The following is a 25,667-nucleotide window of genomic DNA, read 5'->3' on the forward strand; positions in this document are numbered from 1 at the left end:
TCAGCCAGAAGGGCAAGGGAAGGCCGAAAAGCAAAAGTGTCCCTCCCCACCATCCTCACCACCACCACCACCGCCCGCGCTCCCGAGTCCCGCAGCACAGCGCGACGGAACCAAACAAACCCGGCACGCAGCGGTATGTGAGAAGAGATGCATGCGCAGTGACCCAAAAACTGTAACGGCAGCGGAACGAATAATAGCAAAACAAACAAACAAACAAACAAAGTGACGGCCGTTCCAAGACGCTCGCGATGCGTATGGCGCCGTACAGTGCCGGACACGCGCAGCATTGCACACAATCACGCCAATAAGCGTCTTGTCCTCTGCGCTAGCATTCGTGTGCCCCACCATTCTCGTGTTGTTTCTTCCGTGAGCTCGCGTTGGCTCTTCCTGAGACCGACGAGCAGCTTTGCCGCAGATCTCCGCCCCTTGCCCCCTCCCCCACCCCCTCCCTTCTGAACCCCCATCTGCTGCACCCCAGAGAGTCCTCTCTCGCTCTTGTACGCTCACAGCCATCGCATACAACGGAACCAGCTGAACAACCACAGAGGGCACATAAGCAAGCTCATCGAGTGACGTGCTAGCGTATTGTCGTTGCTCGTCCCTCGACGTTTCGCTGTCGCCGTCGATTCTTTGCTTCTCGTCGTGTGTGCTTGTGCGTGCATGCTCCTCGTGTTCCGTTGAGCTACAGAACCAGCAAGGTCGTCTTTGGCTTGTCATTGTTAATCATGGAGGAGCGCAAGACCGCGTCGGGGAGTGCGTACTACCTCCCTTCGCCGCTGCTGTTGTCGCAGAACCAGGGTGAGGAACGGGTGAAGTTTGTTGTGGTGAGCGGTGGCGTGTGTAGCTCCCTCGGCAAGGGTGTCACGACCAGTGCCATCGGTGCCCTGCTGCACGCTTCCGGCTACCGTGTGTGCAGCATCAAGATCGACCCTTACATCAACATTGACGCAGGTCTCATGAGCCCGTATGAACATGGTGAGGTCTACGTGCTGGAGGACGGCGGTGAGGCGGACCTCGACCTCGGCAACTACGAGCGCTGGATGTCGGTGCACCTGACCCGCGACCACAACATCACAACTGGCAAGATGTACCAGAAGCTGCTAACGAAGGAGCGCGCCGGAGGTTTTTTGGGCAAGACGGTGCAACTTGTCCCGCACTTCACGAACGAGGTTGTGAACCACATCTTCAAGATCTGTCAGACACCCATGGGCGGCTCAAACAAGCGGCCGGAGATTTGTATGATTGAGCTGGGCGGCACGGTAGGCGACATGGAATCGCAGCCCTTTGTCGAGGCACTGCGCCGGCTGCGCTACTCTATTCTGCCAGAGGACTTCTGTCTCGTGCACACGACGTACCTGCCGGTGTTTGGCGGGACGCAAAAAACGAAGCCGACGCAGCACAGCTGCCGCGCGCTGCTCTCCCTGGGCCTGCAACCCGACTTTCTCGTGTGCCGCAGCGAGCAGCCTTTGGCTGCGGATGTGAAAGCGAAACTGTCGGACCAGTGCGGCGTTCAGAGCAAGGACATCATCGGTGCCCCCGACGTGAACTGCCTCTACCAGATTCCCGTCAAGTTTGTGGATCAGGGTTTGATCGATCGGCTCCTGCACAAGTTGCGCCTGCGGCCAAACATGCCGCCGACGGACGCGCCGACCTATCAAACCTTCAAGAAGTTCTCGGATATTCTGCAGAACCCAAACAACCAGAAGGTCCGCATCGCCTTTGTCGGCAAGTACGTGACAGGCGGGTCGGACGCGTACTTCTCTGTGCTTCAGTGCTTCGAGCACTGCCAGCTTGCCCTCGGCATCAACGTCGAGGTCTTCTACCTCGAGAGCGAGCAGCTGGAGGGCGAAAACGCCGAGGAGGCAGAGGCAGCGCTGCTCGAGTGCGACGGCATCTTCGTCCCTGGCGGCTTCGGTGTTCGTGGCATCGACGGTAAGGTGAACGCGGTGCGGCTGGCTCGCGAGCACAACATCCCATACTTTGGCGTCTGCCTCGGCATGCAGGTCGCCCTCATCGAGTTTGCCCGCAGCCAGCTCGGCTGGGAGGACGCGAACAGCGAGGAGTTCGACGCCTCCAGTACGCGTCAAGTGGTGCGCATCATGGACGCCGACCGAGAGCGTATGGGTGCCAACATGCACCTTGGTGCACGTGAAGTGCACATTGTGGAGCCGCACTCGCGCATGAGCACCATCTACTCCGGCGCCAAGGTTGTGCTGGAACGCCACCGCCACCGCTATGAGGCGCACGGCAAATACCTGAATCATCTACGCAAGCAAGGTCTCGTCATCTCCGCCGTCTCAGACCCCGACGCCGGCGAGAACCTGCGCGTCGAGGCCATTGAGAATCCGTCGCTTAAGTTTTTCCTTGCCGTGCAGTTCCACCCCGAGTTCGTCTCCACCCCACTCGACCCCTCGCCGCCGTACCTTGCCTTCTTCGCAGCGGCGGCTGGCAAGGAGGTGAATTGGCCCGCGGAGTGCACTGCGCGCCGCCTGCCCGCCTCAGCCTAATCGAGCGAAGCGTACAGGTAGAGCCTCGACGGGAGAGCACAGGGGCAGGGCGGGGCGGCGTTTCTGTTGAGCATGCTTTGGTGGTGGGGGTGGATGGCGGTCTCTGTTTTTGTGCGGTTGAAGAACGGCCGCGTGGGGTAGGGAGCCAGCAAAAACCCTGATGTTGGACAGACGGCGAGAGACGAAGCAGGGCTTCGAGGTGCGCTCCGTGAAGGGCCGTGTGTGTGTGTGTGTGTGTGCAGCTCTCTCGCTTCCTGTGTACGCCTATCGGTGGTCTGCGAACAGATGCGGGGCCGTTGCACGCGCCGTTAAGCCTCTCCTCCCCCTCCTCCTCCTCCTCCCGGAGGGAGCGCACGCCGCAAGGGCAACGGACGAAAGAATAAACAAACAGAAAACGAAAATCGCGGTGTCTGAGAACGACGCGCGTGCGGTCTGTCACGCGCCGCAGCGCAGGCGGTCCCCCCCCCCCGCCCTCGGCCCACTGCCCGTGTGTCGCGATCGCTGCGGGCGTCTGTCTCTTTGGTGCTTTCGTCCCCCCCCACACACACACACAAACACGTCGGAACGGCGTAGGCGCCGGCACACACAAAAAAAGGGTGATGGGGATGCCCCAGGAAAGGGCGCTTGTGGTTTTGTGTCGCCAGACCTCTCTCTCTCCCCTTTCACCTCGAACACGCAAACGGATGCAGCGGGAGAAAGCATGGAGTCCATCCTGGGAGACGGCGTGCTGTCGTCGCCCCATTTTTTTTCCTGGTTACCTTGTCTTTCTCTGTTGTCTATTCGCAGCGGATGTGTGTATCGCTGTCGCTCAACAGGCGAAACGGACGTAGTAAGACGGCTGGCGGAGGAGGAGGAGGGGGGGGTGATGGCAGCGTGGGAAGGGGGCCGCGTCTCCCGTCAACCACACTAGAAAGAAGATACGGCTGACGCACATACATAGAGAAAGGGCCGAAGTTTCTTTTTGCATAAGTGAAAACGACGCGCCGCCAGTGGCTGTGTCAGTAGCAGAAGAGGGGCTTGCGCTGCGAGTGACCCTGAGTACTCCACCCCCCCACCACCACCACCACCCTCCGCAGCACCGCAAAGGAGTGAGCTGAGTCGGCAGCAGTGCAAACTGCGAAGCACGGCGTAGGAAGGGAGGATGCGATCGGGGTGTCGGAAGAGGGGAGCTGTCTTGATGCCGCCGTTTCTTTTTTCGCTTTTTTTTGCTGTGCTGAGCTGACATCCGTGCGCCTCTTGCTCGCCTCGCCACACTCACCAGCCCCCCCCCCTCCCCTCCCTCTCCCTCTCCTCTCTTGCCTCCGTCTCGCTGGCCACGCTCTGAGTGCGATGGACTTTTGGTTTGCTCTCGCTCTCTCCCTGCTGCGTTCACTGGTTCCCGCGGGCACCGAAGGACGGCGCGATGGCACCAACAACAGCAAACGAAAACGACTGTTGCGAAAAACGGAAAGGGGGACGCAGAGAAGTCACTCGCCGAACGAGGGCTCTGCCCACCGCTGAGCAACTCCAGCAAGGCAACAAAAGGAAACCACTCTGGTGCGCCTCTGCGTGTCCATGTCCTGCATCTATGGAGGAAGGGAAGAAGAAGATGAGGGGGAGAGAGGGTGCACGGGCAGTGATGGTCGGGTACCGGTGCGCGATGGGTGACCTCCGTTTTCACTTTTTAGTTTTGGCGCTGTAAGCAAGGATGGATTCCATCCGTTTCTTGTGTTGCAGCGAAGCTCTGACATCTCCTACATCTGCGCGTGTAATATCTCTAAAGACGGCGGTAACGGTTTCACTGACACAAAGGCAAATACGAACAACACGAACCACGTCAAAGGTGTTCGCTTCTGCGCGGTAGGCGTGCGGTTGATGCAAGATGGTCCGCCGTCGACGACAGCCGGCGCATCTTCTATAACACAATATCTCGGCTCTCCAGCTTTTTCTCTGTGGGCTGGGGGGGGATACGAAGGCGCATGCGCAGCTCGTGCCACGCTCAGGTGAAGTCAGGCCCTCTCCTTGCCCCTCCGACTCCCCCCCCCCCGAAAACGAAAGAGAATACAAGGCAACGCAGCAACGCTCTCCTCGCATGCTCTCTTTCTCTGTGCTTCATCTATTCGCTTTCCATCTTTCCGTTGCTTCCATTTTGAAATACAGCAGCCTTCGCAAGTTTCGTTGACTTGAGTGTTTCGCTCTTCTTGAAACCCTCCCCCTCGCTTGTAGTGGCGGCGAAGATAAAAGGCGACAGCTTCAGTGGGCCATCAACAGAGACACATACACCAGCACCCCAGGCTCACCTTTGCTTTGGCGCTTGAAGCGTGTAGTTAGCACACGTGCGCGGATCACCTCGTATTCTCACGTTACTCCTCCCCCCTCCCTCCCCTCACGGTCTGTATCGCACTTCGTTTGACGGACGCAGATCCGTCTTGGATGCACGTCGGTTCAACTGTGCGTGCGCTCCGGACTCGTGCAATGGATGCCGCTGAGGGTGGCGGCACGCACGTCATTGAACTGGTAAGCGACGACTACTTCCCCTCTGAAATCGATGAGAGAGAGACCCAGCAGCAGCTCAGCGGTAGTGGTCCTGGTGATGGCGGCTCATCGGCGCAACTGGGTGTGACCGCGACCAGCTGGCGGAACCTCGAGGCGTACATCTACTCGGACGCCGCGGTATTGGATCTGCAGTCGCACGCGTGGATTCCCATTCCCAGCGCAGAAGCGCGGAGGCGCCGCTGGCGCCTCGTGAACTGCATGCACGAACAGAGCCCACCCATCACCATCACCATCACGGATCTTTCGTCGTCGGTGAAGCCAGGCACAGCACCTTTCCCCGTGGCGCCTCAGGAGGCCACTGCCGACCACCAGACGGCAAAGGCCCCGCCACACGCCGCCGCGGCCCCGCCCCCTTCGGCTTCCTCCACCCCCTTGCCGTCTTCATCGCCCACTGCCAGCACGAGCATACTTGCAACGACCACCTCGCAACACAGCGCCGCTTCCCCGCACGTGGCACGTGAGAGCGAAAACGTCACGGTGGGCGGGAGCTCGCAAGACGTGTGTCTGCTTGGAGATGGAACGGTAAAGGCCGAAGATTGGCATCCGCCGATGATGGCGTCAGACTCAGCGGGCGCTCGAAACACAACGAAGTGGCGGCTGGCCAACGCGCCGTACTTAGCTCGCGGCTTCACACTTGACGTGTTTCCGCTCGAGTGTCGACAACTGCTCGAGGACTTTCCCACGGGTGCGCAGACAGAGAGCTGGAGCATGTTTGTTGTAGCGGCCACACTCAGTTTTTATCAACGGCAAGTGCCCGCGTGGGCGGCCACGTGGTGGACGTGGAGTGCCAAGCTGGCTGGCAGCGGCGGCAGCCTGTCCAGTCGGTGGCTGACGGCACCAAGTACAGCTGCTCCCGTGCATGGAAGCGTTTTGGGTATGGCAGGGAGCGTCAGCAGCGCTGCTGTAGACACTACCACTGCCGACGCCGCTGCTTCAGCGGTGCTTGCACCACTAGCGGGCATGGTGTATGTGGTGCGCATTCTGCTCCTCTGCGTACTGTACGCTCTATGCAGCCTGTTACGCACTGGGCAACTTGCGTGCGCCCTGCTTTTACGGTTTGAGACGTCGTCCACTCTTCCAGCGAAGGACTCCATCATGTGGACCCTTGCCACGAACAAGCTGTGGCGACTGCAGGTGGAGTCGATGCTCGCTAGCACCGCCTTTATCCTGCTTGTTTTGTGCGTGCTGGTACTCATGCGCTACCGCACGTACACGCAGGCGTTGGAGTCGTGGGAGACGGAGATGGCGCGCTACACTGCGGAAGAGGCGGCGAAGTGGGCGGCACAAATGGATGTCCGGCAGCGAGGAGTGCGCACCCCAACGTCCGCGGCCGTCTACGCAGGAGAGCCACTCCACGACAGCGCGAGCAGCGGCAGCGGTGATAGTATCTTCCAGGCACCCATGAAGGCGTCCTCGACGCCTCTGAGTGGCCAAGGGAACTTTCGAGAGGAATCGCTGGAGAAGACTCTGCGAGGGGCGTCGGGCAGCGCCGCCAAACGCCAGGATCAGCCTTTTTAGTACGTCGACGTGGAGAGTGAGACTACCGAGGGCGCAGCCTCTTCTGTTTCCTCCCCGCGCCGCCGGCCCGAGAGCAGCGATAGTGGCGCAGACGACACCTTCATCACTCCATCCTCTGGCGAGCTGCATCAGGGCTCTTTCCGCGGTCGTGGCGCTGCTGCCTCTGCTGCCGCTGCCGGAGGCGTGGACGTAGTCGCAGGCAGCACCGCTATGCCGTCAAAGCCACCGGCCAGCGTTGCCGCGCTGACCGGGGGCCTTTCGCTGCCGCTGGTGATTAGCGAGCCGCTGCATGGGGGTGGTCGTGGGATGTGCAGCAGCAACGGCAGCGGCGCCGTTCACGCTCAGCGGGTCAGGCCGCCGTGGTTTTCGGCAGTGTTGTAGTCTTTGAATGCGTCCCACGGACCGGGCAACCGAACACTACCGTGGAGGCACGCCACGCCACTGCAAGCCTCTGAAGGCGCATCAAGCGGCTCCGCAACGCCACGGAGGGTGGAAGTAGCGCCGCGAAACTGAAAGTTCAGTCGAACAGCAGCACAGGCCCAGCCTGTGCCCTGTGTCTACCCCGCCTCCACGCCTGTGAATCAAGGCGCAAGCGCGGATGAGGGCCACGCCATCGTAACGAGGGCTTCGCTTGCCTTTTTCATGGGCACGTCACCGGCGTTTGCAGCGGCCGTCACAGGGGAAGCTGCTTCTCTCGAGCCACGCGCAGAGTAAGGCGCCAGCGCGAACGACAAGACTGGTATGGGCCAGGACAAGAAGGGAGAGCACGGCGCGGAGGCGAGGCGGCAATCGCCGCAACACGCGCGCACTCCCAACGGCACGGCACGGCACTCGCTTCCGCCTCGCTCAACTGCCGCCCGTGAAGATGAGACACGCAGCGCAACCCGAACCTTTCACGAAGGTGCGCTGGCGGCGTTGGTGTCGATGGATACGATAATGAACTCGGAAGATACTCATCCGCCCCTCTCACCTTAGAGGGGGAGAGCATCGTGGTGCGCCGGCATGCGAATGTCCGCCGCCGCGGATGCGGCGTGCCGACCCCACACGGCGCCACTGCGCCGCGCGCTCATGTGTCTCCCTGCTCTGCGCGTAGCCGCACACCCCTTCCCCGGCCTCCCATAGGCACAAGCCCACACTTCAACTGTTCGCGTCTGGTTGCTGCACGCTTAGAAATATGTACATATATATATATATATATTTCAACAGCTCTGCTCTCTGCGACGGGACGTTTGTTGCACTTCACTCTACCCCGGACCCGTCACAGGTGCCCCATCCGTGCGGCGCGAAGCATGTCGTAGGCACACGCGTTACAGCAATGCGCCGGCTCTGTCGTGTGAGAGGACGACCCGACTCCAACTCGACTGGCCCACCTACCCCCGCCTCGCAGGCCTTTCTGACGCCATGCCATCCTGCGATTCATCGCCGACATCATCAGCGATGCATTGTTCTCACCTTTCTTGCGTGGCGGGTGCTTGGCCCTATCACCACCAGAAGTGGTCTGGCATGTGGCAGGTGTGGGGGAGGGGGGGGGGGCTGCTTGGCTTCTGCCCACATGCAGAGAGTGAGTGAGCCGGGCCGCGTGATTCGACACACTGAGCGGTGCCCTCGCGCCGTGATGACCGCCTGGAAAGCATTTATGTGAGCACAATCACCTTTTGCTGTTTGTGTGGTGAGGTCGTGCGACCCTCTTGTCGTTCTCGCCCGTTATGCATGGGTGGCCGACCTCTCTCTCCCCCTGCCTCTGTGTGCGTTAGGGGAGGATGCTGGGGAGTGTCCGGATTATCAGTGCCAGCGCGCATCTCTGTCCGCCTGTGCGCCTTCAGTTCCTTGGGTGTTTTTTGTTGTTGTTGTTTTTTGCACACAGGCTCACAGTGCGATCCACGAGTACTTCCATACGTATTCCTTTACCGATTCCCTCTCCATGCCCACGCCACATATGTGGGCGTCTTCCCTCCACCCCTCCACCCCCACCCTTACAGCCTACCAAGACCGGCCATGGCGGCCTTGCTTTCGCGGCCGCACTCCCCACCGGGTGTGGGCAGGTGTGTCGTGTGTTCATCGTGTGTGCGCACGTGCCATCACCACGGCCTCTTCCTATCACAACCAAAACAAAACAAAACGAATGACAGAGGCGGCAGTGCCAAAGGGTTTGCCGGTGCACCCCGCGCGCAGCACTGGGGTAGTGCAACAGCTGCGGTGAAAAGGAGATAGGGATAGCTCTGCGCACGTGGCGTGTAGGCTGCGGGCGGAGTGTGCATCTCTCATCCCCTTGCCCCTCCCTCCCTTCCCCCGCTCACGTGATCCCTCTTCCCCCTGCGTTCTCCCGAGACGTCGGCTGTGCGGCTATGAAGGGGAAGCGGAAAACAGAAAATGGGGGAGGGGAGGGAGGGGAGGGGAGGGAGGGGAGGGGAGGGAGGGGAGGGAGGGGAGGGAGGGGAGGGGAGGGGAGGAAGCCGCTGCCACCTTGTTGGTGCTCTTTGTTAATGCTCCTCCCTGCGCTTTCCACCACCACCACCACCACCACCACCCTCTCTCTCACGCCATCATCTCTCTATATCTCTATCTATATCTATATCTCTATCTATATATATATATATATCGGTGCACACACACACACACACACACACACGCACGCACGCACGCACCCCATCGTTTCCGCTACGGAGTATCGCCGCGTGCTCACTCATCAACGGACCTTGCGTAGCAGCCTTCTCTCGGTTTTCCATCCCCTCCCCTCCTCGTCTCTCTCTGGCACCCGAACAGAGTGAACTACCAAGGTCCAGCCATGAGTGAACCCCACGTCCCCACTGCTGCTGCGCAGCAGCCCTCTGCAGAAGCAACCGCTAATGCTGCTCTCACAGCAGACTCGACTGTTCACACGAGCCCGCAGGCGCCGCCGCCCCCGGCCGCATCTGGTGCCTCCACCGTCTCCGCTAATGTAGCGGAGGTGAAGTCGGTCACTGCCACGCTGTCAGACGTAGCCGACTCAACGGAGCCGTTGCTCGTGGGCAAGGTTGTGTCCTCAGAGATCGCCCAAGCGCGCTCGCAGCCCTGCACCTCTGACCTCAACACCGCTCAGAGCGGCGCAGGTGCACCAGTAGATGCTAACGTGGGCGAGCAGGACAGGTGTTCTCCGCCGGCGAAATCTACCTCGTCTTCCTCTTCTTCGCACAGTGGCGAAGAGTCCAGCGATGAGGCTGCCGACTTCGAAACGAAGGAGCTCATGTTCGCCTTTGGACGCTACGTCGGCCAGGTGAATCCGCAGACGGGGCTCCGCCACGGCCACGGGTGCCAGTACTACAACAACGGGAACGTCTACACGGGCGAGTGGCGTGATGGCGCCCCCGACGGCTTTGGCGAGAAGCGCTACAGGAACGGGGATGTGTACCGCGGCAACTGGCGCCAAGGGAAGCGCTCCGGCCGTGGTGTGTATCTCTTTGTACAGGGGGACACCTACGAAGGCATGTACGCGGACGACAAGCCGGAGGGCCAGGGCACCTACGCCACCCTCAAGGGCGATCGCTACACGGGGCAGTGGAAAGCTGGGCAGAGGCACGGCACAGGTCGCGAGACTCTCGCGAACGGGCAGGTGTTCGTCGGTAACTGGCGTTACGGCAAGAAGCAGGGCCGTGGCAAGCTCTACCTCCCCGGCTCTGAAAAGTGCATTTACGGAATTTGGAACAACGACAGGTTCTTCCGCGAGCTCACGGCCAACGAAATGGGTGCGGATGGCGCCGAAGACGTTGTGGACGAGCTCGGCACCCAACGCCGTCCGTCCGCGCTGTCTGTGGCGCTGCCAGGGGCGAAGGCCCCTCCACCCAGCGCGAGTTTAGCCGATCGCGTGCGCATGGGGGTGACGGCGCTGGAGAACCGCATGGAGTCGCTCGGGAAAGCGCTGGAGAGGGTGATCACGGGCGGCGACGGCGACGAGAGCGCGCATGTGCCACGTGCCGCAGCCATGGGAGCGGCTAGTTCGACGGCAGGTGATGTAGCCGTCTCAGAGGAGTGTACTGAGCCTCCGGCGCAAGGCTTTGTCGTCAACAGCCACCAAGCGAATGATGAGGACGGCGAACAGGGCTAGGCGGTGGTGGTGACAGAGATGGAACCGCGTCGTTTCGGACCACATCCTACCCTGCTGCTGCGACGGTCACGCCATCAGCAGTGGCGCTCTCAGCAGCATGCGGTGATCACCCAACGCGGAGCGAGAGGAAGGCGCAACCGTCGAGGGGAGGATGAGGGCCAGGGAGCCGTGTCAGTGCCCATTGCAAGGAGACATTGATGTGGGTGGCTGCGCTAAGGTGGCTGGCCGATACGAATGCTCCTATCCCTCGCTCGCTTTCCATCGACCTGCGTGTAGAAGGATCTATGCACGTGGCGGTTCGCCTTCACGACTTCGAAAGTCGCTGTACTCGGGCAAACACCTTCCACACGCACGCGTACACGAAGACATGCGCGCCTCTCCCTTCTTTTCGATTCCTCTCATTCTCAGCCACCGGACGATGCTGCCATGCACGGATCACGTGCACACCTTCCACTGCAGCCACCGTCACCGTCTTGCACGGCTCGCATAGTCATAGTGTTCCCATTCCACACATATACACACACGCACATACACGCTCCTCTCTCTTCCCTCCCTCCCCCTTCGTAGATCCAATCGCACTCGCGCGCATTCTTTTCTGTGCTTTCCGTTTTGTTTTTTTTTTTGGTTTTGTTTTGCTTTGTTTTACTTCTTTACGTTCCCTACCGCTGCTGCTGTTGTCGGTCGCCTCTTGTCGGACGGTCTCACACCCATTTTCGTGGTCGCGCTGGTGCTGGTGCAGGTACTGGGATGTGTCTCTCTCTCTCTCTTTCTTCCGCTACTTTGCTCTTCCGACAACATGGGCTGGAAACCGGCACCGTCCCTTAATCGCCAAATCCATCTGCAAAGACCCCCATGCCCACCGCAGCGTCACAGAAGTGAGAACGGCGGGCTTCAGCGAGCCGCGTGGACCCCGGCCACCACCGCAACCCGAAAGCGCCCCACGGCGGGAGGGCGAATCGCCCACGCCGTCACACCCGCCACAGCGCCCCTACGCATGCACAGCTGCAACGGGTCACGCGAGGATGAGGTGAACTTCATCGCGAGACGCGTGGCCGAGTCCTCCAGAAAACTGTCCCATCTGGCGCAGTCGCTTATAAGCCGTTCTGGACGCCAGAGCTGGCACGATGGGACACAGCTCTCGAGAGGGTATCCTGTGTGTCTCCCGAGCATCGTCATCTCCGATACGCTCATCAAAGAGCTCCAACAAGCCAGCCTTGAAGGGTGGACACAGTCCTGCAACACCCTCTCACCCCCCCCCAGCGGCCCTCGATCATGGGCACCGATCGAGTCTGTCCATGTCCCCGTGCACCGCACACGCCAGCACTGCGACAAGGCTGCCGCCACCTGAGTGCGCAAGAGCAGGTCAGTGCATTGGTGACGACGCACCAACAGAAGCCGAGGCAACATCCGGCCGTGCGCCCCACCTCTGCGTCCCACCGAGCCGCAGGTCCACGCCTCTCAAACCGTTTACGGTGGGTGCGCTCGAAGAAGGCACACGGTGGAGTCCACCGCGGCCCCGCCCCGGGCGTCGACGAAATTCACTGCGATAGCGGCAAGGCCCTCCCGGTGCGCGGTAGGGAGAGTGCGGCTGAAAATCTAAAACCAGAGGGTCGCCACCGGCCGCGTCGCTGCTACGTGGAAAGGAGGGGCACAGTGAGCCCCTCCTGAAACCGCACAAGCCCGACGGTGGTCCCGCGCCCGACCGCCCTGCGACGTTGACCATGAATCTATGCAAGCCGCTCGAACGAATGAGCTCGCGACGACTGCGCGACCATCTGGCAGGCAAGCCCCTCTCCCCCCCCCCTCAACCGCAGCGTCCTGACTTCCGTCCCCACCGCTCCACCGCAGACCCCCTGTACTTGCTCCTCCGCAAATTGATGCAGCGCGCTGGCCAGGTGCGAAAATCGGAGCGGCGCTTGCGGGCCCCGCGCTTGCGCCTTCGGCTGTGTAGATCACGGCACTGAGGAGGGTCAAGCTGTAGGCCCGTACCGTACTCGCTGAGTCATGGATTACTTACATACGGAGGCCCGCAAGGGTCAGTTCTAGGCCCTCTCCTCTTCATCCTTGTGGTGGACCTGCTGGGTGCGGTGCAGTGGAGCGGGGGCTTGGCCTGCTGCGAGGACACATCTCTCATCCGAGGCACGGAGGAACAAGGGCGGCTGCTGATGCGGAACCGCTCTGCCTCCTCACGGGCCGCGCAACGGCCGAAGAGGGCCTGCGGCGGCATCCCTTGGCACAACTGCGGGCGCTACGACCCCCTCGCACGCACCTCTCATTTTTTGGTTTTCTTTGCCCCTTGTACGCTGCAGTACAATGAGGAAGTTGACAAGTTCGCGAAATCAGCAATGTCAGCGGCGCCGCACCGACTGCATGGATCAGCGATCCGATCACCGCTTCTCAGCCGCCAGGCGGGCATCCCCCCCCCCGAAATCGCGGTGCAGGATGCGGCGCACCACGATGAGAGGTACTCGGCGGCCACCGTCCCACACCAATGAGCAAGGATTCTGAGCTCACCGAGCGACAGGAGTCCACCCTCGCCCAGTTCCATGCGGGTCGCATGGCGTGCGGATGGTGCGCTGGCTGCTCCTCCGCTAGCATCGTGGTGCCCCCGCCCCCGCCTGCTTTTGCTATGAGAGCGTCCGCTCTGGCGCTGCGCCGAAGACGCTACGCGAGATTCGCGGATCGCTCGAGGCCCAGAGCACACCTCATTTCACGCTGTGGCCTTGCGTGCAGTGATGTGAGTGCACATGTGCTTCTTGCGCTGCGTGAGCCTCCTCCGTTCGGTGTCGGTGGCTGCCCCCTGCGCCCCCTTCAGAATGGCGGGCTGTGAGCCCCTTGTGCTCAGGCACATGCCTCTCCGCGGGCCCATTCCGCTCAACACACCCACTGCTGTGAAAGGTGTGCTAATTCGGGAGAAGGCGGAGTGCCCCTGCCGCCACAGGCTCATGGCAGCGTCCCATCTGTCGCGGCACATGCGGCATCCTCTCCATGTGACCGGGTGGGCTGATGAGGCGCAGATGTCGGAGGCATCACGCGAGCGCCGCGAGTTGCGCCAGCGCGTCCTCTCCAGGCTCACATGTGTGGCGAGGCTCCGGGCCCTATTATACAATTCCGCGGCTGGAAGCGACTCAGGAAGAGGCACGGCGTACCGGCCGGGTGCAGGGCCTCAGCGAGGGCCCTGGCCTGAGGCTGGCCAACCTCCTCCCGGAGCTCATCGGGCACGCGCCTAGACCCATCCCCTACTACCCGCACGGCAGACGCCACCGCCACCGCCCTCGAGCAGGACCGTGGACGCGCCCCGCACAGGTCAGGGCATGCAGTCCACGCAAGGCCGCCTGGCGCCGATCGCGCAGCACGTACCTGGCGAGGGGTCGAGAGAGGAGAGGGCGAGCCCGTACGACACACGGCCCCGATTCGACGGCAGGACGGTTCGCTCTAGAGGGCCGGGGATGGAGCCGCGGTGCAACAGGGCCGGGTGAGCGGTGGTTGCCTGCATCTATCGGCTGACCTGTACGTGGTGGAATGGGCGCGTGGGAGGACATGTGAGCGGCAGGAGGGCTGCTTTGCTTCTTCGTACCTCTCTCTGTATGCATGCCGGCTCACCTTCTCTTCCGCCTTATCAGCATCGCTCTCTTCGCCTGGTGATGCATGCCTTGAGACAGGCTCACCAGCGCTCAGTCCGCCGCTCGCGGAGCCTGCGGTGTCTCCGCTTGCAGACGGTGTGTGTACATCAGTACAACAACAACAAAAACGATCTCACGGTAGAGCCGGGAGTCGATGCGCGTGTGTCTTCAGTGGCATGGGCCTGCGTTGGTGCTTACCAGCGCTCCCTTGTTTTCTTGTGGGGGTTTTCGGCATTCTCTGTTACAAGGGGAACCTGCTTGGGTGAATGGGGGCACAGGAAAGCTTGCGCACATCAGAACACGGCAGGAATAAGGGGAAGGAATCAAAGGTCTGCGCCATCCTGGCGATGCCGTCATGCAGCAGAACGAGGCTGTAGTTTTTTCGGCTGCTCACCACTTTTCCTCGCTCCGTCATCTTTCCGCCGACTCCTTTGCCGCCGCGGGCTCGCGCCCTCGTGCACCTCACACCGCCGCAGCTGCTTCGTCTGCAGGTTACTTTGATGGGCATCCGAGGCCAGCCGTGTTTGTTTTCGCCCCACCGTCGATGCCCCTCACGTGGGTGCCCTCCGCGCCGCCTCTTAGCCCGTCCTCTCTGTGCTGGTCCTCCTCCGCCTCATCACCACTGCGCAGCCCGGCCTTCGCATCCGCGTTAGATTACGTACACCCACACACACGCGCACACGCTGCTGCACACCAGCACCGGCCGAGAGTCCTTTCCCACCGCTTGACGGCAAGCGAGTGACCCGTTCGCACTCACGACAAGCCAGCACGTGCACAAGCACTGGACATGCTTGCCACCGTTCTTCACGTGCTCCTGTTTGCTGCCGGGCTGATTGGTCTCTTGGCCATCAAGAAGCAGCGCCTTCGACACATACCGACCCGTCGCACGCACATCCCGCGGCGCCATGCTGAGGGCACACTATGGTTGCAACGCTTCGTGAATGCGGTACTGGACATGTTGCACGGCGCGTTGGCTGAGCAGCAGACAAGAGAGGCGGCAGAGGCGGCCGCTGCTCGAGGCGGCGCAAGTGTCTCATTCCCTCCTCCAGAGCAGGTGCCCGGCGCGCCCTTAGAAAGCGATGCTTCAACGAAATGTGCTGCACCCGCGAGCAGTGACGGCACGGTGTGCGACGGCGATGCTGACAGCGTGAGCAGTGCCGAAGTGTTGTCCGAGTTGCCGTTCCTCAACGCTCTCAAGGCGCAGCTGGAGGAGCAGATTAGCGCGCTGCTAGAGGACAAGGGTATCGCCTCCTTCGCGGACTTTCGTGTCAAAGACTGGGGCGGCAAACCTCCTGTGATCAAGGCGCTGTACCTCTCCCACGGCGGGGGCGGGGGCAGCGGCAACTCCGCTGCTAGCGTCACGGGAGCGACCGCGTCGTCCTCCGCTGCGCCAGCTGCACCTTTGGCTGGTGCTCTTGGGAGCATGACCTCCTTGGACAGCGCGGGTGCTGGCGGCGCTGCGGCGGTGGCACAGCAGCGCGCCGCTGCAGGGATGCCGCTAGGCAACCCGTGTGGATTAGGGAAGCAGACACCACAGCAGCAGCAGCCACAAAATCCTCACATTCAATCGCCCGTGTCGGTTGGGTCGTTCTCATACACGAATTCGATGCAGCCCCTCGCCGCCTCAACGGTGAGCGCAGAGCAGCAGAGCGACGTCGGCGGGGACGCCGTGAACGCAACTGTCCGCTCAGCGATGGCCCCGTCGATGCTGGCTAGCCTCCGGTACCGAAGCGCAGGCAAAGAGTCCAGCGCCGCGGCAGGGGCAGGGACAGCTGGACGCGAGCGTAACGTGACGGGCGCCATGGCACACTCTGCTTGCCTCGGCAGTAGCAGTGGGGCACACGGAGGAGCTGACTCGAGCTCGCCAGTAGCAGGGCCTTCCTCGACTGTTGCCGCGGCAGGAGTGACTGCCGCACATACTTGCGGCGCGAGGCACGCCACGGACACTACGCGCTCGCTCTCCGTCCTGGATGCTGAGGTCGAGGTGGAGTACAGCGGTAATTTCAGTGTGTCTCTCAACGCCGACCTCCCTATCGCGCGCGGGCGCTATCTGCAGGTGTACGTGTCGCTCAGCGATGTGCGCATGCTCGCCGCGCACGTGCGGCTGCGCCTCTCCCTGGAGTACGAGCCAGCTACGGTAGAGTCGCCCCAACCGCAGCCCTATCTGAGCGGCACATTGTGGCTACTTTCCGACCCGATGTTCGACGCCGCCTTCCATTCCACGCTCACACAGTACCGTATCCACGACTTCTTCATGGTGCCCATGCTCGTGAAGTTCTTTCTTCTTCGCTTTGTACGCACAAAGCTGCGACCCTCTGCACAGGCAGGGACTTCCTCCTGGCCCCCTGCGAGCCATCGTCGTCGCGCTGGTGCCCAAGCCAGCGGTACCATCGGCACAGCCGCTGGCGGCGGTGCCTCGGGAACCGGCGGCAAGCAGAGCACCGGCGGTTCCACAGGCATGCCGGACGACGTCAACGAGGATGCGCAGCATGGTGCGTCCGATGCGTCGGGGCTTTCATTCCGAGTTCAGCTCCCCGCTGACGTGGTGGATGGTGGGGAACATTGGTGGTCGTCGATTGCCCGTGGCTCGGTGAGTGAGCAGCCCGTGCCCTTCACCAGCGCCTACTTTGTGCGCTGAGTAGGAGGGGCACGGGGTAGTTTGGTACCAGCAGACAGAGAAAGTACGGAAGCAGTGCTGCATGCGCACCGTCGCCTCATGGTCAGTCTACGTGTGCTTGGGCTGTCTTGCATCACGTCCGGAGGCGAAAGTGAAACAGGCGAAGGTGGGCCGAATCGAGTGAAGAGGTAGACGGAGCCGCAAGCAGGGTGAGGACGGTGCGCACGGCGTGTCGCCTCCCTACGTGTTTCGTCTCTTCTTGTGGTCCCTTCCGCACTTTTCCACAAGACAGATGAGGGAGGGAGGGAGGGCAGGCGCATTCTCTCTCTCTCTCTCTCTGTGTGTGTGTGTGTGTGTACGTGTGGATCGTTGCTTGTCGATGGCCACGCCACACCACCACCACCACCATCTCTGCCCTCTTCGTCTGCGATTGCATCCCTCTCTTGTTCTTGTTGTTGTTCATTGCCGCGCACAGACGTGCGGTTATGAAAACGTCGCCACCTCGGTCGCTGTGGTGAAGGGCAGCCCAGTAAAGACCCCCCACACCCACACACACACACACCTTCAGTGGCGGCGCCCCATCCGTTCCTTTGCCGTTTCCCATCTGTTTTGTTGTTGCTGTCGGTGGTGGTGTTCTCCCGCACTCTCAGCACGACGCAGGTTGGCTTGTGCAGCGCGTGCGACAGAAAGACGCGCCGGTGCGAAAACACGCATACGCTTGACGCGTGCTGTGCGAGGTGCCCCCAGTCACTCTGTCGTCGCACGAACGCACACACACAAGAGAGAGAAAGAGAGGGAGCGTGCGGCCCACTGCTTCGGCTGAGGCGCGCTTCGAGAAGGAGTGTTTGTCTGTGTGTTCCAGGTGTGCCGGCACATCGCTGTGCGAGCCGGTCGCACGAACTTCCAAGATGCAGGCAGGCAGGCGAAAGCTCGTTGCGGAGAGCATCGCAGCGTACAGAGCGTCCCAGAGGACGTCGATCGACAAGGAGGTCGTCGACGACCTCCGATTGCGCGTGGTCGACCTCTGCTCCCGGTGCGTCAACAAGGTGGAGCTGCAACTTTTCGGCTCGCTCGCTACGGGGTTTTGTACCACCGGCGCCGACGCCGATCTGTCCCTCACATTCCGTAACTTTTCGCCGTGGCTGAGCGGGATAGAGGCGGTGGATGCGCAAAACTTCAAGCGGCTCGCACGCGTGGGGCGCGAAGCTGGCGAAATGGGGATGAAAAACGTTCGCCTCATCAACGCCTGCATCCCTGTGGTGCACTTCCAGGACGCAGTCAGCGGAATTCGGTGTGACCTCTCGATCGGCAACGTCAATGGGGTGGCAAACTCCAAGATACTCGCGGAGATCCACCGCGTGCTTCCTGACTTTTACGGCGCCTACGTGTACCTCGTCAAGGAGTGGGCAAAAAAGTGCGAGGTGGTGGCGCCGGACAAGTCCATGTTCAACAGCTTCACCATGACGACCATGTCCTTGATGGTGCTCCAGGAGCTGGGGTTGCTGCCCATCTTTGTGCCGACTGGCACGTACGGCGAGCTCACTTTGCCCGATGTCCGAAATGCGCTCGACACCTTCCAGCTGCCGCCCGTGTATGAGGGGATCGGGCAGGACGATGAGCGCCTCGGCGAGGCCGTCTACTTCTGTCTTTTGCGTTTTGCAGAGTACTACTCCAAGTTCGACTTTCGGAACGGCACCGTGAGCCTCATGTGTCCGCGCCGACATCGCTCTCTCTACGCCCAGATTGTGAAGCAGCACATTGAACTCCTCGGCGAGCGGAAGCGGAAAGAGTGGAGCGCCTACCTGCTCGGCGACCACGGCGACCGTGCGGCGTCCACCTCTTCTAGTCGCTTCCCCCAGAAGTCCTTCGAGGAGTCGATGCGCCACGAGGCTCTTCAGCGGCAGGCGGACACGGCCTTCGTTGTGGAGGACTTCGTTAATTACGTCAACTGCGGTCGACGTGTGCCACCCGGACGGTGTTCAAAAATTCACCTGGAGTTCAAGCGCCTGTACGAACAGCTGCGCGACGAGGCGAACGTCTCCTTCCGTGACGTGTTTCACGAGACGCACGCGATTCCGCTCACCCACAAGCCGAATCGGTCAGACTCGCGCGTGGAGACCTTCGAGACGAAGCAGTAGTCGAGGAAGGCGTGCGCGCCTCTTCCGACGACTGGCGCACACAGATGACGGAAAAGGAAAGCAGGAACAGGAATAGCAGTGATGTTGGTCATTGCACATCAATGATGGATGTGGCGGTTTGCTCATGGCCGTCGCCCTCTTTGAGGAGGACCCATGCAGCCAAAACAAATGTGGTTTGCCTTGCCCCGCGCACACGGGCAGTCGTGCTTGTGTGTCTGTGTTGAGGGGGTGGGTCGGTACACTTGACCTGGAAGGCATACATACCTGGGTTTGCTTGCGAGCAGGGGTCACCCACTCACATGCGTGCAGCTGGGGAGTCATTCAAGGTGTGGAACGTCATCTCCGAGTGCTTTTCATGGGCGGCGTGACGACAGTATACTCGCGCGCTCTTCCCCGACCGCGCCCTCGGGGCGCTCGTCGTGGTCTTTGTCTCAAAGGCATGTTGCTCTCGACTGCACAGGCCCAGTGGTGCTGTGACGCCGTTGGCGATCGTCATCGGTTTTCGATTTCGAAGCCTCCTACCAAGCAGGTACATGCCAAGCCTTCTGTCTCCATCGATCGCTCTCGTTCTCCTCGATGCACTGCCCCCTCTACCCCCTCCCTCATCCTCTTCCCCACCCGTTCCTCGGGCACTTGCCCGCGCGTCTGTGTCCACAATGAAGCGACAGACGATAACGTCACCACGGCAGCTTTGGTGGTTGCGTTCGTTGGTGCGCCCGGACTTGTGCGCGTGGGGGAAGGAGGGACGACGACGCAGACCAAACACAAAGCACTCAACGCAAACCGCATAGCCTCCCTCTCCACTAGCGCTTCGCTGGAGGCGGTAGCTGAGGTGTCAATACGCCTTCTCGCATCTCTCAGCGCTGGCTTACTGACGGCACAAGCACCACCACACGCACCGATCGCTACGCCAGAACGCATCGACTGCAGTCGCCTCTACCCTTCCTCGATTTTATCGTAGCCGACCGGCTTCTCTTTTTGGCCACCCTCTCTCTCTCTCTCTCGTATTTTTTTTGCTTTGGTCTTCAGAAGGCACCGCATTGCCGGAGTCGCTCTCGACTGCCCCACCGAAGGGTTGCGTTCGTGTCGTATGGCAGTCGCAGGGCAACAGCTCCTATGTCGTCCTCGGCTTCTTGGTTGCCCTCCTCTCACGCGCTTGCGGCGCACACCGACTCGACACCGGGCGCACGTCGACGAAAAAGCGATGCGGCTGATGTGCCATTGGTGGGGAGTGGCGGTGGCGCCACGCGCCAGTCGGTGACGCCGTATGCCCCGGCCGCGTCTCTGCCCTCCGCCTCGTCCGACCGGAAGCCCTTTCTTCAGCAACGCCGTCTGCCCTCCATCCTTCTTGACAGCTGGGAGTTCCGCAAGCTGGCCGCGGAGGGGTCAGTTCTCGCGAACGCCATGGTCTCGTACGACGTTGACGGCGACGGGCTCGAGGAGGTGATTGTGGGCACAACGGAGGGCCTGTTGTGCGTCGTAAAGCCAGACCACCGCGAACCGCTCTTCCTGCGCGTGCTCGCGGCGACCATCTCCGTGGTGCTGTACACACCCATTCAGAGCCGCCTCGTCCTCGTCACCCTTGAAGGGCAGTGCGAGGTGATTGACCACTTCCTGAAGCCAACCCAGCAACAGCAAGCAGGCAGTGAGCCCGCCAACATGAACGCGACCTTGTCCATGGAGGGTGGCGATGGTGGCGCTGCATGTGTGGGGGGGCCGCTGTATCAGCGAACCGACGGCACCAGCTCACTGCCGCACACTTCACCACCTCTTAACGGCGGTGGTCGAGCAGCTGGAGGTGCTCGCGCCAGCGGCAGGGGCACCGCCACCTCTCCACACTCCGCAGGTAGGCCCTGGGGTGCTGAAGGTGCCATGCCCACCCGCGTCTTTCACGTGCCGTCCAACTGCCTCTGCGCAGACCTCTCACCAGACAGAGACGACGACCTTGTCTTCCTCGGCTCTTACGATCGACACTTCTACGTGTACTCCATCATCAATGGCTCGTGTCTGCTCTCCCTGTTCGTGCACGACCCCATTACCTCACTGAAGGCGTTCGCTATTCCGACGTGCGCTGCGGACGCGCACCCGGCCACCACCTTGTCGCCCATCTCCGTCTGCGACAAGCGAGTCTCTCATCGGGGAAGCAGATGCGGGAGCACTACGGGGTCGCAGAGAACATGCACTAGCAGCAGCACCTGCACCGGTGCCTCGATACTGGTCGACTCCTTGCGCGAAATGGAAACGACGCCGGACAGGCTGGCAAAGGCCTCCGCGTTATCCTGTATTCCGCTTGTGTTTATTTCTACCCCGACGCATCTCATCCTCCTTCCTGCTGGGCTGGGCGATATTCAGCGATGGCGCAAGCTGCAGCCCAAGTCAGCGCACCTGCCCTTGACTGTGCAGCTCCATAGCGACGATCCACCACTAACGCCGCATCAGCCACAGCATTCGAAGCTGCAGCAAGCGCAACAGAAATGCACTCGTCGGCGTTCCTCGTTGAACACTGACAGCGGAACAGCAAGCATGGGCGCAGCTTTAGCGACGTCGGCAACTGGGCGTCTTCGCAGTGGCGACAACCACCCACTTGAGGGCGAGAGTGCCGTCCCGCCCCACATGACGCGCGTGCCACCGGCTAGCTCGCCCGGTCTACGCCAGCCTGTGTCAATGTCTGCGGACGCCGGTTTTCGAGGCGTTCTGGCGGGTAAGGCCCCGGGAGGGAGGGCTTCCAGTCGCCCACGGCGACTTGGCGGCGCCGCAGCAGAGCGCCGGTGCGACAGCGCTGCTGTGCTGACGGGAGGAGCGCATCGCACGTCAGCTGTTTCGGTGCCAGCCGCGATGACAGCAGCAGCCGTAGGAGCGGGTGTGGCCGCCGGTTTGCCGCTGAGCAGCAGTCAGCTGCGCCGCGAAGCTCGCAGGCATGCCATCCAAGCAGCGGAGATGGGTCGGCCAGTTCTCGTAAAGCCTCTGTGGGCACTGCACATTGGACGTCATGCACTTGACGTGTCCCTGCTTCAGCCAATGGTGAGCCCCGACGGACATGTGGGCAGACGCTTTGTATCCGCCGCAGCCGCCGCAGGGTCACCGCAGCCGTCGCCGGTGCCCGGCGCCATCGCGCAGGAGGCCGTTCCAGGTACGGCTGCCGGCAACCCATCCGCGCGTCAGCCTTACAGAGGTGGACGATCCTCCATCATTCCCATACAAGACTCTGTGGGTGGTACGACAACGATCCAGCGTGCCGCAAACTCATCGGTTTTCTACGTCAGCCTGCCGTCGTCCACGTCAGCACTACAAGGGAGCGCCGTTGCCGGCAACAACACCTGCAACAGCGTTGTCCGGCGAAGAGGCACGGTGGCCGGGTCGGCTGACCTTTGGCATCGCCGCGTCCATGGCCACAGCTGTGACGGTGGTGAAGACACAGAAGCCTCCAACGCCACCCCAACGCTGTCTTTGATGAGTGTGGCGGCTGCACAGAGCACTCGGCGATCGAGTTTGCGCACCCTAACAGATTCCCTTCCCCGACGACTGCGGCAGTGTAGCACAAACGACAGCAGTGATGACGACGGGTCGGCAGTGGGTGGCCGGCGCTGCAGCAGCGGCGACGATGACGAAGACGCAGGGCGGCTGAGCGACGACGGAACTCTCAGCTATGTAGGAGGCTCCGCCCCGGCGATGAGAGCGGGCGACATGGCGGACAGGGCACCTAAAGAGGCTGACAACGGCGACGGTTACTACGGAACGGCGACCGATGAAGACTTCGGGCTCGACAGGTCAGGCGCTAGTATCACAAGAAGCTACAGCAGCGGCAGTGATGCTAGTGACCGCAGCTCCAGCATCGAAGTCGATGAGGGCATCGCGAATGGTGGGCGTCGCGCGCTGACTAGCAGCTCGATGCGTCGCTCGCGACACCATCACCACCACGGCACAGACACTGCCGAGCCGGCGTTGTTGGCGCGCAGTCTGTCCCACAGGCGAGCGGAGAGCGCGCCAACGATACTGCTGCGCCGCACTAGGATCGCGGACGGTGCCGACAGCGGAAGCGGCAACGCCGGCGGAGTGGGGCTGCGGGAAACCCCTACCCCGAGGAAGGCAGCCGCGCATGTGTCTCTGGTGGACCTCGCAGAGCAGAAAAGCGAGCGTCGCGCGCGTCAGTGCCACCGATGGGCGTCCTCGAGAAGACAAGGCGAGAGGGAAGGTCGTGGGCTATTGCGTGAGGGTCACACACAGGTGTCCGTTTCTCGGCAGCAGTACGCACAACCGCACCTGTCAGCGCACAGCACGTCTCCTCCTCTAGCCACTGTCGCATCAGCCCCAGTCGGCGCGGAGGTGCGATTGCCCACCTCCGTTGATGTGTCAGTGGGGGCGTCGCAGGTCGCGGTGGCTCTCAGCTGCGAGGACGGCCTCGCGGTGGAGCTGCGCTTTGCGATTGTGCGTCTCTCCTCTCTCTCAAGGTGCGAGCGGCGGCTGCCACGCGGGACAGTTCGGCTTTACGACGTGCAAAATCCGTGGGGCCTGCACGCCGAGGCGGGCGCGGCCCGCCGAAAGGGCGGTGGTGTCACCAAAGGTTCGAGGCCGAGGGGTGAAGTCCACGGCCGCGACGGTGGCGACGGCTCCAACATGCGGCCCGCCTCATCTTCGACATCGCCGGAGGATGCACGCTTGTTTCAGCCGCACCGCAGCGACGGCTCACAGCGGCGGCAGCCGCAACGAAAGGGTGCATCGCTGGTGACGTACAACATCTACTTGCCAACACCAGCCGCGGGGCAGGCGAGGACAACAGCGGCGCTGTCATCACTGTCTCACATTTCCGGCTCATCTTTCATATCTTCGCATCAACGGCAGTGCAGTCGGAGCGGCCGCCGCGGATGCGGCGACGCAGGCGGTGCTCTGGGAACGACTACAGTAATAAGCACCCCTGCGGTCACCAATGTCGCCGGTGCTACAGGAGCGTCGTTGGCGCAAGACGACACAGCGTGCCCTGCATCAGCCGCAGCGAGCCATCCTCTAGGGGTGTCGGCTGGCGATGCACCCATACTTGACGCAGACAGCGGACTCGGCAGAAACAGCCGTGGCGCGTATGTCCAGCACTACGGGGAGGATGCCCTTGTGCTGCGCGCTCAGTGTCTCTGGGCGGCGCGCCTCAGCGATAGCCCTCTCGTGCAACGTTCTCGCGTGTTCAGCGTTCGTGATCACCACCTCGACAACGCGTTTTGCACGGTGTTCGTCGCCGCCAACGGCACATGTTTTGTCATTGACGGCGACACCTTGTCCGTCGTGGAGTGCTGCATCAAGGAGGACTGCAGTTCTTTTACGCTGATGGTTGGGCCGCTATCCACGACGCCAATGCTGCCGACGAGGGCGAGCGCGACGACGCTGCAGGAGGCACCCGCGGCCACGATGAGCTTCAATGTTCTCCGCGGAGCAGTGGGGCGAAGGATATCCTGTGTTTGCGTGGGCCTTGATGAGCTGTGCGTGTACTCGGTCGGGGAGATGAATCAGCTGTGGGGACACCGTGACTGCCCCACCGGTGCACTTGCCACCTCTGGCGCCAACGAGCCGATCTCGCTTCTCTCACGGTGCTTGCCGGACAAGAGCTGCGCGTGTGTGGCGGACGCGGCCGATGCGCCTCCTTGTGAAGCGGGCCAGGGAACGGATGCCCATGCGGGATGCTCTCTAGCTTCCATGGACTCGGAAGAGCAAGCGTTGCTGCGTCAACTCGCCGTGCGACTCCGTCAGCATGAGCAGTACGCGAGCCCCCCCTCCCACCATGACAGGGGTACGGGTGCTGGTGCTGCCTCTGGAGGCGAGCATGTGATCGAGACCGATGAAGAGGCGCTCATGCGCGTGAAGAAACTGCTACTCTACGACTACTCGGAGCAAGAGTGGGAGAGACTGCAGTGGCTTGAGCATGCCCTGGCGTGAGTCTCTCCGTGCTTGGAGGTTTTCGAAGGTGTGTGTCTGTGTGTGCGCGCGTGTGGTTCAGCCCACCGCGTGACCGGGAGACCAGAGGAAAAGAAGACAGCCACGACACGTGAATACCGTCAGGGTTGTGCTAGTAGCTGCGCCCCCTCACCTCCCCCCTCCCCTCCCCTTCTGCAGAAGGCGGTCGTCGAATAACTGAAAGGGCGGGAGAATGGAAAGGGCATCGGTCGTCGAGGGCGAAGCGGACCGTCAGCCCGGAAGCTCATGGTGGCTGCGGGATGGGGAGGCAGCACTGCACTGATGCATGACCAGCGAGAGATGGGTCACAGCGGAAGAGGAAGCTGAGGAAGGGCCTTGCGTGTTTTCGCCTTCGATGCCCTCTTCGTCTCTCTGCTCTCCCTTATCGCTCGCCTCATCATAGCGCCTTCGTCGCCCTTGCCCTTTCCCCGCCCCAAATCGCCGCGCCCCTGCACATCTGCGTCATACGACGCCGTTCCTGTTGCCCTGCGTCGCCTCTCCTGCTGCTTTCCTGCTCGGGTTTTCCTTCCGCTATGGCGGTCACTACGATGGACGTCCACCTCCCCCTCTGACACTTACTCAATATACACATGTGCATGCACAGCTGCAGCCGAAGCTCCCCCCCCCTCCCTCTCCCTTCTCAACGGGTAAAGAGCTTCCTCAAGAGAGAGAGGTGCATGTGTATGTATGCATGAACAGATAGGCACAATT

At 61.8% G+C, this 25,667-nt stretch overlaps 6 protein-coding genes across 6 annotated transcripts; all 6 read left to right on the top strand.

The window, feature by feature from the left end:
- Positions 1–725: 725 nt before the first annotated feature.
- On the top strand, positions 726–2,507 carry LMJF_20_0560 (putative cytidine triphosphate synthase; the record flags this gene model as incomplete). Its single annotated transcript, XM_001682762.1, has 1 exon — positions 726–2,507. The coding sequence occupies one exon, from the start codon at positions 726–728 to the stop codon at positions 2,505–2,507; it is 1,782 nt and encodes a 593-aa protein (XP_001682814.1).
- A 2,412-nt stretch (positions 2,508–4,919) lies between these two features.
- On the top strand, positions 4,920–6,560 carry LMJF_20_0570 (hypothetical protein; the record flags this gene model as incomplete). The annotated part of the gene is made up of 1 exon (XM_001682763.1): positions 4,920–6,560. The coding sequence occupies one exon, from the start codon at positions 4,920–4,922 to the stop codon at positions 6,558–6,560; it is 1,641 nt and encodes a 546-aa protein (XP_001682815.1).
- A 2,785-nt stretch (positions 6,561–9,345) lies between these two features.
- Positions 9,346–10,641, top strand: LMJF_20_0580 (hypothetical protein; the record flags this gene model as incomplete). The annotated part of the gene is made up of 1 exon (XM_001682764.1): positions 9,346–10,641. One exon carries the CDS (start codon positions 9,346–9,348, stop codon positions 10,639–10,641), a length of 1,296 nt encoding a protein of 431 aa, XP_001682816.1.
- A 4,410-nt stretch (positions 10,642–15,051) lies between these two features.
- On the top strand, positions 15,052–16,902 carry LMJF_20_0590 (conserved hypothetical protein; the record flags this gene model as incomplete). Its single annotated transcript, XM_001682765.1, has 1 exon — positions 15,052–16,902. One exon carries the CDS (start codon positions 15,052–15,054, stop codon positions 16,900–16,902), a length of 1,851 nt encoding a protein of 616 aa, XP_001682817.1.
- An 887-nt stretch (positions 16,903–17,789) lies between these two features.
- On the top strand, positions 17,790–19,019 carry LMJF_20_0600 (conserved hypothetical protein; the record flags this gene model as incomplete). Its single annotated transcript, XM_001682766.1, has 1 exon — positions 17,790–19,019. The coding sequence occupies one exon, from the start codon at positions 17,790–17,792 to the stop codon at positions 19,017–19,019; it is 1,230 nt and encodes a 409-aa protein (XP_001682818.1).
- A 1,404-nt stretch (positions 19,020–20,423) lies between these two features.
- On the top strand, positions 20,424–24,938 carry LMJF_20_0620 (conserved hypothetical protein; the record flags this gene model as incomplete). The annotated part of the gene is made up of 1 exon (XM_001682767.1): positions 20,424–24,938. The coding sequence occupies one exon, from the start codon at positions 20,424–20,426 to the stop codon at positions 24,936–24,938; it is 4,515 nt and encodes a 1,504-aa protein (XP_001682819.1).
- Positions 24,939–25,667: the final 729 nt, after the last annotated feature.

The sequence above is a fragment of the Leishmania major genome, chromosome 20 (assembly GCF_000002725.2).
Source record: "Leishmania major strain Friedlin complete genome, chromosome 20".
In the NCBI taxonomy this organism is placed as follows: domain Eukaryota; phylum Euglenozoa; class Kinetoplastea; order Trypanosomatida; family Trypanosomatidae; genus Leishmania; species Leishmania major.